Below are 12,420 nucleotides of genomic sequence, written 5' to 3'. Positions count from 1 at the left end.
GCAATGGCGGGCGCCCCTCCCCCAGCCTCGCTGCCGCCTTGCAGTTTGATCTCAGACTGCTGTGCTAGCAATCAGCGAGATTCCGAGGGCGTAGGACCCTCCGAGCCAGGTGTGGGATATAGTCTCGTGGTGCGCCGTTTTTTAAGCCGGTCTGAAACGCGCAATATTCGGGTGGGAGTGACCCGAGTTTTCCAGGTGCGTCCGTCACCCCTTTCTTTGACTCGGAAAGGGAACTCCCTGACCCGTTGCGCTTCCCAGGTGAGGCAATGCCTCGCCCTGCTTCGGCTTGCACACGGTATGCGCACCCACTGGCCTGCGCCCACTGTCTGGCACTCCCTAGTGAGATGAACCCGGTACCTCAGATGGAAATGCAGAAATCACCCGTCTTCTGCGTCGCTCACGCTGGGAGCTGTAGACCGGAGCTGTTCCTATTCGGCCATCTTGGCTCCTCCCGGCCAGGGGAACTCTTGTACACTGTTGATGGAAACACATACTGGTGCAGCCATTATAGAAAATAGTATGGAGATTTTGGCTGGGTGCAGTGGCTCACACCTGCAATCCCAGCACTTTGGGAGGCTGGGGCAGGAGGATCACCTGAGGTCAGGAGTTTGAGACCAGCCTGGCCAACATTGTGAAACCCCGTCCCTACTAAAAATACAAAAATTAGCTAGGCGCGGTGGCACTTGACTGTAATCCCAGTTACTGAAGAGGCTGAGGCAGGAGAATCATTTGAACCTGGAAGGTAGAGGTTGCAGTGGGCCGAGATGGCACCACTGCACTCCAGCCTGGATGACAGAGTGAGACTGTCAAAAAAAAAAAAAAAAAAAAAAAGGAAAAAAAAAATAAAATAGTATGGAGATTTTTAAAGAAATTAAAAATAGAACTACCAAGTGATCCATCAATCAATCCCTTTTTCTGGGCATATACCCAGAGGATATGAAATTACCACCACATAAGGTTATGTGGACTCCCATATTCATGACAGCCAAGACGTAGAAACAATCTAAGTGTCTGTTAATGGATGAATGGATAAAGAATAATATTCCATATTCAGTGAAATATTATTTAGTCCTAAAAAATAATGAGACTTGCCATTTGCCAAAACATGGAGGATGAACATGGAGGACATTATGCTAAGTGAAATAAGCTAGACACAGAAATAATATTGCATGATCTCACTTACATGTGAAATCTAAAAGAAAAATTCAGATATACAGAGATAGAGAACAAAGCAGTGGTTACCAGAGACAGAGAGGAAATGGGGAGATGTAGATTAGAGGATACAAAGTAGCAGCTATGTGGGATAAAGTCTAGGAGTCTATTGTACAACATAAGGACATTGTTAACACAATTGTACTGCATTTGGGATTCATGCTAAATGAGTAGATTTCAATGCTCTTGCCACAGAAACAACTAAAATGTATAATTATGTAAGATGATTGATATGTTCATTTCCTTCACTATAGTAACTTTTACTATCTAAATATATCTCATAATATCATGTTGTATACCTTAAATATATACAATAAAATTTATTTTTAAAAATTTATTTAAGTTTTAAAATGAGAGATCAAAGAAAGATAATTATAGTTATGTGGAAATGATCAATTGATCAATCAAGATCTAAAGACATCTCCACTCATTTCATTCAATAGCACAACGGTAGTATGTGATAGAAAGCTGTGTTTAATGATGCTTAACATGAGAAAATTATGCTCAATATTTAAAGTATTGGGGAAAATCAAACTGCAACTGCCCACTGTAACAAATCTGGTAAGGCCCCAAACTTGGTATGAACCTATGCTAACTATACAGAATGGTATATTTAATCAACCACCATTAACCAAGGCTTTTAATAAATATTCATCTTGTTCCTATTATGTGTACACTAGCTAAAAGAGGAATGATACATGGAGTCTGCCATTAGCAGTTACTAAGGACACAAGTCAATATTATATATAACTATAATAATTCTAGTAGTCATGTAGGTATAAAGTAATATGTCATGGGTGAACTTCAGATAATCTTATGTAAGATCAGAGGATAGAGTAATTTTTATTTTTCATTTCTTTCCTTTGGCTGTGGTTGAGGTATCCATTGGGTGAAAAAAAAAGGCTGGTTTTAAAAGATGAGAAAGGGTTCATGAAAGAATTGACCCTTTGGCAGCCAGATTATTCTACCTACTCATTTTTCTAGCTCTAAGTTCAGACCTAATGAGGAGATTAAAAGACCCTCTGAAAAGTGATGAAGGGCTGTTTATTCCCTAAAGATAAATGCAAACATTGCATAGCCATTACAACAATTTTAAGCAATGATGGAATTCATTTTTCTTTAGCCTTATCATTTTCACACAGACAGGCAGAGCTAATAACTTGTCCTTGAAAATGAACCTTTTGATTTCATTGATAAGAGATCTCAGCCCTGAGCAAAATGGACCATTGTGCCTCACCGAATTGAGAAAGGAATAAGCCATTAACCCTTAATTTTCTGGGGAAAACAACTGTATTAGGGTTCTCCAGATAAACAGAACCAATAGGTTGTGCATTGACAGCAAGAGCGAGAGAGAGAGAGAGAAATAGATAGAGGGATGGGGGAGAGAGAGAGCAAGTGAGAATGAGAGAGAGAGAGCAGAAAGGGAGAGAGAGAGAGAGAGAGAGAGAGAGAGAGAGAGATGTATTCTAAGAATTGGCTCATGTGATAATAGAGGCTGAGAGGTCTAAAGACTCAGGCCAGCTGATGGAGTAATGCCAGCCTGAGTCCAAAGGCCTGAGAACCAGGGTCACTGATGGCATAAGTTCCAGTCTAAAAGTTGGCAGCCTCAAGCTCCAAGAAGAGCCAGTGTTTCAGTTTGCCTCCTAACTCAGGGAAAGACCAATGTCTCAGTTCAAGAGAGTCAGGCAGAAGAAGTTCCCTCTTTGTTCTACCCAGGGTTTCAACTGGTTGGACGAGAGGCAACCAGTCAGGGAGGGCAATCTGCTTTGCTCAGTATACTGATTCAAATGTTAGCCTTATCCAAAAGCACCCTAACAGACACACTCACAACAATGCTTGACCAAACATCTGGGCACCTGTGGCCCATTCAATATGACACATAAAATTAATCATCACAATATTCCTACAGCAACTAGCATAACTTGAAAGATCTCATCATACATATCTTTTTTACTTTCCTTAACGGTGTTTCAGAGTCTCAGTTGCATTGTGGTCATTACATTTGATAGAAAAACAAAGCCAGAACAGGTATTAGAAGTCCCACCAAACCTGACCAAAGGCCTTTGGAAAAGAGGATGCTCCATCCTGTCTGAGCATATTCACTGTGTTTGACACTCTTATTTTTGGGCATTGGCTGCTGACCCTCTAGGAACTTATATAAAGTGAAACATGAACCATTCTATAGGGGGTAGTTTATCTAAGTTTTCTAACTTTGAATGACAGAATCCTGCTATTGTCATTTAGTTAGGATCCACTCAAGCTAGAAATATACCTCTAGCAGAGTAATATCTAGATTTTTTTTAACATAGGATTTTAGGATGTTTAGAAAATTAATTGAGAATAAAAGAATTCAATTATGGAATAAGAAATACATCAACGTATATGTGATCGTGTCTGGTACAAACTTCTCCTTAGGAAATTGTACAGATTCTGGGTATGGCTAAGTGGTTTCTTATCTAGTTCAGGGATCTACCGAATCTCAGAGTAGTGCTCTGCACTGTTCTTGCACCACCCTAGTCTGCACTGAAAAGTCATAAAAACTCACAGTCTTCACTGGTGAGCTGCCCAGCAATCACTTTAGGAAGCAACACATTTCCTGGTATTGCTAAATGGGTATGGTTCTCCAATGAACTCTACGACATGCTTTATTTACTATATTGGGAATAATTCTCCCTGTCTCCTTGTTTCTATTTGCATGGTCTGGTTTGACCTGTTGAAGGAAAGTGTTTAGCTTGTTTTGATAAGAAAAAATGCCTTTTTGATTGAGGCCTAAATTGAAAATAGATTATATTTTATGTAACAAAAATAAGAGTCATGTCCTTATAACTCATTCCTACTGAAATGCAGCAGATTGGGCAGCATAATTTTGGGGTTGATACCACAGACTCTAGAGCGTGCATTCAAATCCTGGCTCTGCCACCTACTTACTGTGGGTCCCTGGGCAAATGAATCTCTCAAGGCATCAGTTTCTACTTTGTAAAATGCAAATACTAATAATACAATAATTAAGTGTGTTAATATTTGTAAGACACTTAGAACAATGTCTGTCACCTAGTCTCTTTTAAGGGTTTGAAAATAAAATCCTTTTTAATGTTTTCATGTCTATATTCATGATGCAGGAAGAGGTGAGAATATCTCAAAACTTTCAGAATGCTAAGAATAGATTTTATTGATTCCATTGATAATGATGTCATAAGTAACTAAGATAAACATTTAAAATCTATTGATTACATGGCATATTCGAAAGAAAACAGAAAGGGTTTTGAGTCATATTTGGCTTATGGTTTAGCCTTGCACTTACTGTTAAATATATTACCTTATCTCTCTGAGCTACAGTATCTCTCATCTTTAAAACACAGGATTAAAAATATTTGCTTAAGAATAAAATAAATTAGCACATATGGAATTAATTAGCACAGTGCCTCATTCACTCTTATCATATGTAATTTTGTAAAAACTACTATTTTAATCAAAAAGAAAAATATATCCTTTTTCTACAACAAATATTTCTACAGAATTAAAGTACATTAATCTCCATTCAGTTGTTCCATTATTTCTGGGTTAGAAGATGTTATTACCTCAGGTTACTAACATTGACGGCCCAAAGCAAAGCAAAGGAAATTTAAGGTAAGGCTTTTTTTGCATTGCTATAAGAGTGCAACCAGGTCAGAAAGGTAAGGTCAGATGAGAACGGGAATTAATTTGCATCATCCGAAGGCAGAAAATTCCTCCTGTGATATTTTACCTATGAAGTAGACAGGAGGCACCATTGTGTGTGAAAATACATACTAGCCACAGATTGAAAAGAATCTAAAACCCTAAAGTTAGAGGAGACTCCAGGATTATATCAACATGTTCCCTTTCCAAAACACAGAATTGCATCAACTATAGTCATAGCACTTATTGTCTATACCACTCATGTTTCACTTATATAATAGATTATTTTCCTCTCCAATAATAACAGCCCAGAGTAGACCTCATGTTCTCCTTTCCCTGAGTGTCAGGGTGCTCAGAGTCCATTCTTGTGGCCAACACCAACGATTATATTTATGTCCGATATTAACTCTTAGAAGGGGCCTGTTTACTTCTTCCATTTGCATTTGTTCTGATTTCTTATTTCAATTTCATTCATCTTATGGCCTGTATAATTGCTTAAGCTCCTCAAGTTCTTTTTATTAAGAGTTGTAAGTAAAATTTAATAAACAATAACATAGTCTCTGCTATTTTGATCCTTGCTCTTTGCCATGCTGTTTTACTTATTCTTTATTGCATGTTTCACATCTATCAATTTTGGGATATGCTTCTCACCTTCCCTACTAAAATGTGAGCTCCTTAAACGCAACAGCTACCTCTCATACTCTGTTGTATTTTCTTCAACATTTAGTGGTGGACCTAGAGTAGGTCTCTATTTTTGTTGTTGTCGAATGAATGAGAAAAAATAATAATATCACGATTTTAAAATATGTGCCAATCCTGATGTTAAGATTAAAAGGTAATCTCATAAATTCACTTCATCTTTCATAGTAGTCAATTCTGCTGCCAAGAAGTTTGTTTATACATTCAGTGATTAGTGATGGGCCCTACTTCCAGATACTGTTATAACATTTGGGAAATATGAGTGAGCACAATAAAGATCCTCGCCCTAGAGGTTCTTATATTCTAGCAGGGAAAGTAAACTATACCCAATAAAATAATAACTAACTAAATTATATAGTAAGTTAAAAGGCATAAGTGCTCTGAGAAAGAGAAAATGTGCAGCAATAGAGGAGGAAGGGATCACAAGCACTGGAGAGGCGGGGAAGGGTTTGCAAGATTGAAAAAAGTGGCCAAGGTAAGTCTCCCTGAAAAGAGTTGAGTAAATACAAGAAGGAAGTGAGTCACCCAATATGTGGAGGAAGAACATCCAGGCAGAGCTAGAACTTGAGGAGAGGCCTGGCATGTTTAAGGGACAGCATTAAGCAAGTGGGCGGAGTTGAGGCAGGGGATTTGCCAGGCAGATTACCTAGGGTTTTGTGGGCTATTGCATGGACTTCGGCTTTTTCTCTAAGTGGAATGGTGAATCACTGAGGGATTTGAGCAGCAGTGTTACATTAGCTGACCCATGTTTTCTAACTCAGCTGAACAGACACTGTCAGCTGAAGAAAGGATATAGGAGAGAGAAGATGGTGGCTTTGACCAGGGTGATCACAGAGTAGATGGCACAAAATCTCCAAAATCTGGATTTAGTTCGGAGGTGAAGCCAATAACTATTCCTGATGATTGCGTGTGGAATAGAATGGAAAGAGATGAGCCAAAAATAGATCTTTGGCCTGAGCAATTGGAAGGAATGTCTGCTCCAAGCAAGGATAGGAAGGCTTCAGATAGAGTGGAAGTTAAAATGTGGACATGTTGGGTTTAAAATGTCTATTACTTGCTAAGTAAGTATCCGGATTTATAAATCCAGAGCTTAGGAAAAGGTCTGGGATGGAAGTATAAGTTGAGGAATCAGTGACATTGGTGCATTTAAACCTTGAAATTGAATGAAATCTCCAAATAAATGAGGGTCATTGGAGATGAGGACCAAGGACTAAACCCTAGGGGACACTCCAAGATGATAATTTAGAAAGAAAAGAGGGGACAGATGTGGTGGCTCATGCCTATAACCCCAGCTCTTTGAGAGGCTGAGGTGGGAAGATCACTTGAGGTCAGGAGTTCGAGACGAGCCTCAGAAACATAGCAAGGTCTATCTCTACAAAAAAAAAAAAAAAGAGAAAAATTAGCTGGATGTGGTGGTGCACACCTGTGGCCCTATCTACTTAGGAGGCTGAAACAGGAGGATCACTTGAGCCCAGTAAATGAAGGCTGCAGGGAACTGTGACTGCCCCACTGCAATTCAGCCTGGAAGACAGAGCAAGATCCTGTTCTCAATATAAAAAGAAATATTAAAAAGATTTTAAAAAAAGAAATAAGAGGAGGAACCAAACAAGGAGACGAAAAAGAAAAAATATCAATAGTCTGCTCTATTCTATTGGTAGCCACATAAAAAAATGTGATAAGAAGAAGAGAAAGATTTGTGTCAAAGGCTGAAAAGTTATTTTTTTAAATGGGACATGAATAATCTATCAAATTACAATTAGAGACCAGTTCCAAAGTGCTGGGATTACAGGCGTGAGCCACCATGCCCTGCCCAAGATTTCTTTTAACTAAAAAAAAACATTGGGGAGGGAAACTCACAGAATAAAGAAGGATAGCATTGTAGTAATTTCAGGGATTTTGTAAACCCATAGATAGTCCCTTCAGAGCTTCACTCTGAGAATAACTCAAAATCACTACACACTCAAATTCTTAGGAGAGAACTTTAGTCATACAGTGACTCTGAAGTTGGATTAAAAAGGGGCACCTCATGACCACATGAAGTGGGGAAGGGGTGATTTTCCATAGGAAGAGTTAGGCTTCCCAAAAAAATGGAAAATAAAAGGTTTAAACAAACAGATATTTCTTATGAACCAGTGCCCAAGTCTTCCAAGTCCAGTTTAAAATTCCTGAGGCTTCATTTCTACTCCCAATAAGAAGTGGCCTTTTAAATACTTGCCAGGGAGACTGCTTTAATCTGAATGTTCAGAGAAGCAGAGTTCAAGATTCAGTTAAAAGTACAAGGATTTTATTAGGGGAAAATGCCTATGAGAGAAAAAATGCCTGTGAGGGGACAAGGAAAGTCTAGAAGAGCTATCAGACTGAAATGCACATCTGACATGGTGATAGGGAGAGAGAACGGGGATGCTGAGCAGAAGCATCTAGGCTGCCATGCATTCTAGGGAAGGTTCAGGAAGACCATCAGGGAATCCTCCAGTCCACATTCCTCCCAGGACAAGCCGGCCTTAATATTCCTGGCAGGTCCACTCATTGGCTGGGAGCAGCCTTAGAGAGACATGGCACCAGCACAAACAGAGAGATGGGTTTCAGAGGACACGTGGGTAAATTTGGTCACTTATGCTTTCTATAGTTGGAGTTCTGTGAGGAGCATTATTATGGCAATCACAGGTGCCTTGGGACATTGATAGGTCTTCTGTCTTTAAAATTCTCAATGATTTATTAAGTAATTGGTCTACAGTGAGGTCTCCAAATATGTACCATTGTCAGATGCTGATGGGGTAAATTTGGGCATACATTATTACAACAGACTTGACTCTGAGGGTCTCTGTCTCATCAGCTTGCTCCAAGTTCTGACCTGAAGTTTCCAGGCTGGACTTAAATCCTGAAACAACCTAGCCACAAATTCAATAATCATAACAATCACCAAAAGTCAGGGTCCAAGAACAAATCTATGTCATCTAAGAGTACCATATTCTACTCCAGTTTCTCCAGTTCCTCTATTTCTTGACTAGAGCAAAGAAGCATGTGAAAACACAGAAGTGGCTGAAGTTCATATATTTTCATTCTTAGATTTTTGAGAAAATTAGACAAACTCACCTTGGTTGGGAGGTTCAACTCTCTAGGGGAATAATCATAATATAAGAATAGAACATTATTATTATATATAATATATACATATTAATATCACATTCCCTTCTAAACAGTTTAAATTTATTTTTACTCATATAATTTTCACAATACCATGATGTAGAACTATTATAATCTCCATGTATATATGTGGAAACTCAGGCACATAGAGGTTAAGCAACTTGCCCAAGATTCCACAGGGGTAAGTGCTAGAGTCAGATTTGTACCCAGGTATCCTGTCTTCAGAATCATGCTCTTAGCCACTCTGCTATAACTCTCCTATTCTTCCTCTGGCAATGCCACTTTGTTAGTAATGTAGGATAATACAGTCTCAACAAAAACTGTGTAGATCATCAGCTCTGAGCATGTCATGGATTCCGCATCTTAGTCACAGAAAGAATAACATTAGGCTCATGTTTTATGGATTCAGCCAAGTACCATAATTTCAGCAATATGATCATGCTAAAACACAGAGCTTCTCAAACTGTAGGTTAATTCCCATTATTGGATCATGACCAGTAATTGTGTGTGTGTGTGTGTGTGTGTGTGTGCTGGATTCAGAAATAATTTCTTAACTGAAGGTTGCAGTTTAAAGAAAAACAAAAAAAAATTTTAAAGTATTTGTTCAAGCAGCCACCAAATCTTTCCACTATGAAGTCTTAACATTTTGGCCTATCCATGGGTCATTAGCAATAACCATTGGCACTGGGCAATCAACACGTTTTAAGCAGGGAAGTTGGGAGTTTGTTCTGACCCAGACACATTACACTCAGTCCTCAGGGTGCCATTTAGCCTGTCTACAAGAAGGTAATAAGGTAGGACAATTAACCCTTGAGAAATCCCAAAAGGATTAACATCATTGGTTATTTAATCAGCCACCTTCTTTTCCACCAAGACAGCTGAAAGAGCATTCATCCTCACTAAACTACTTGACACTGGAAAAGGCAGCTGAAAGTACCAAGGTTTCAGCTAGTTCCCATTCTTTCATTTAATATTCCTTTTTCTGCCTGCTTAGTGCACTAGCCTGACATTTTTCTTTGTTCTTATGGGCATATATCTAGCTTCCACCCACAGATCTCTTGCATGGCAAGAACGGTACAGACTCTGAACATTATTCTTCACCCACAGATGTCAAAAATGCATGAGCATGCAGTGCGTGCTGGGATGTGGGTGGTGAAGAAGGAATGAGCCAAGGCAGTCATAGAAATATCAATTTCTTTGGTGCAATTATACATGGCCTCAATATGCCCAAGGAGCCATAATCATAAGAAGTGCCTCTTGGTGTCAGCTACATTTGACTGCACACCCCCTGTGGCCAGAGCTCCATGTTGGGTGTGTGGACAAGTATGGCCCTCACACTCTAGGAACTTGCAATTCAGTGAAGAGGCAAGGCAAACAGGCATGATTTAAATAGAACACTTCATACTGCACAAGGAAGAGAATACATTTTCAAAAAATTTTCTAAGTACAAATTGTACTTTATTCCAAATTCACAAGAATAAATGTTTTCAACTTATACAATACTTAATTATTTATATTTCCTTTAAACTTATTGACAGCTATGGATTTTGAATAGTAGATTTTTACTTATAATTTTTGCTTCAGTCCTTCTGATTGAAGATAGCAAATGTTAACTAAACAAACAAATAACGATAACAATAAATTTTTAATTTATATTTTCCTTGGAAAAAAAAGAGCATGGATGCTAGTGAAAAAAACAGTCAAGTAGCAGTTACTCTAGAAAAGGCACATAATAAAACCAGCTGCTGAACTTTAGGGATGAAAATGAAGGAGTCTTCTTTGATTTTTCCTCAATTCTTCTAACCAAAGCCTCAACTGCAATTTTTTTCTCTTCAATCACTGATAAATACATAAAATCTGACGTCCTGTGCAGTTATGATCATTTTAACTATGTGTGATAGAAAAAAATCACTATCACCCAAAGTTATAATATCTGAAATTTGAAAAATGCTTTTGCATAGATTTACATCCCACAAGAATCTTATGCAGTAGGTTATACAGGCTGTAATCTATGCTAAAAAACTTACTGAAGTTTTCTTGGCGAGTTCCTGAAGATGTAAAACTGATACTCAGGCTTTGTGATTCTAAATTTAATTATCTTTCCAGGAGGAATGGATGAACTTATGGTTTAGTGTTATGATTGCATTTATCCTACTATTTGACAATAAATAGTTTTCACAGATCTTCAGAAAAGCAAACTGTTTGAATCTGCAAAGAAATCCCATATGAAGGCTTAATACCATAGCCTGATTCTGCACTTGTAATTTTCATACAGGTAGTGTTCTACAACCAGATGCATCACCTTCTAAAACCGATACATTAACCTCAATACCAGTTACAATTCCAGAAAACACCTCACAGTCTCAAGGTATGATATCTGTGTGCCTGAGTGGAAATCTGCTCTACCTGACCCTTTCTCGACTGAAACCCTAACAATCTTGACTCACAAAACAGAGCTCCTTCAGAATGAGACTGAATCTTTTGCACTTGCAGCATCATACCTACAAATCATGGCTGTTTCCTTAAATGAGGGTGGAGGGAGGACTGCAAGAATTGGCACACATTAACCAAAAGTGACTTGTTTTTTTCTTTCTTAAAGTAATAGGCACTGAGGGTGGAAAAAATGCAAGCACTTCAGCAACCAGCCGGTCTTATTCCAGTGAGTAACAGCAATGCCTTCATTCATGGCAGTAGATATGCAGAATGTTTGAATGTGACCAGTAAAGGAGAGGAATCAGATTATGGGCAGCCTTTTCTCAACTTTACTGAGCCTGCAATCCCATTACAATCCCATCTAACTGCTGCCTGCTCTGAAAATTTCCCACAAGTGAGTCTTAATGACAAAAAAAAAAAAAAAAAAAAAAAAGAAAAGAAAAAAAGAAAGAAAGAAAAGAGAAGAGGAAAAAAAGCACAGTTTGGCAATTTTTTTCTTAGTTTAGTGCTTAACAATTACGATCAAGGGCCAAGGATGACTCAATGGGACTAGTTTCAGATAAGTCAAAATGCACAGGTAGAGGTCCGAATAAAAGTGAATTATTTCCAAATTATCAGGTTGTATACCCTGAATATATTTTATTTTTGTCAAGTAAATAATTAAAATAATAAATTATATCAAAAAATGAATTGTTTGCCTTCATAGAACATTAAAAACGGCCTTTAAGAAATGTTCCATTTTAACTAAAACCTATATATGTCATATAACATTTATGTGTGTGCTAAGACTGAATACAGAATATTAAATAACTTCCTTAGTAATTAAGAATAAAAAGACAATATTCAAAACTGTTATTATAAAAGGCTCTATTAAGTTTAGTTAAACACATTCCATTAAATAAGTCATCATAGAAATTACTGACCTGCTGATTCACGGCGTCTTCATTTGAGAGGCAATAATGATTTCACCTAAGGTCTATTATGAAATCAGCAGAACTTACTTAAAACAAATATTTAACTCTGACAATGGAAGTGTAAACCATCCTATAGATGAATTGGAGAATAAGTCTCACCCCTGATAAATATATAAGGAGTACATATGCAAGCAAATATGCTAAACTAATAGTCATCTTAATTTCCTTTAGTTGTGTGTCTATGACACCTCTCTTGCTTTTATCACTGTACTTTTAACCTTGGAAATAACCATCAGAAAAGAAGGAAGGAAGGAAGGAAAGAAGGAAGGAAGGAAGGAAGGAAGGAAGGCAATACTCTTCC

General features: G+C 38.0%; 1 protein-coding gene across 2 annotated transcripts in view; it reads left to right on the top strand.

The window, feature by feature from the left end:
- Window positions 1-12,420, top strand: part of EMCN (endomucin) — a 128,508-nt gene that overhangs the window by 89,688 nt on the left and 26,400 nt on the right. For both annotated transcript variants that reach the window (XM_003829944.5, XM_003829945.4), the window contains 2 exons: window positions 10,988-11,080; window positions 11,312-11,371. In XM_003829944.5, the coding sequence (XP_003829992.3) occupies window positions 10,988-11,080; window positions 11,312-11,371 (153 nt within the window). The remainder of the gene's footprint in view (window positions 1-10,987; window positions 11,081-11,311; window positions 11,372-12,420) is intronic.

The sequence above is a fragment of the Pan paniscus genome, chromosome 3, assembly GCF_029289425.2.
Source record: "Pan paniscus chromosome 3, NHGRI_mPanPan1-v2.0_pri, whole genome shotgun sequence".
In the NCBI taxonomy this organism is placed as follows: Eukaryota; Metazoa; Chordata; class Mammalia; order Primates; family Hominidae; genus Pan; species Pan paniscus.
This window is presented reverse-complemented; position numbering and strand designations above follow the sequence as displayed.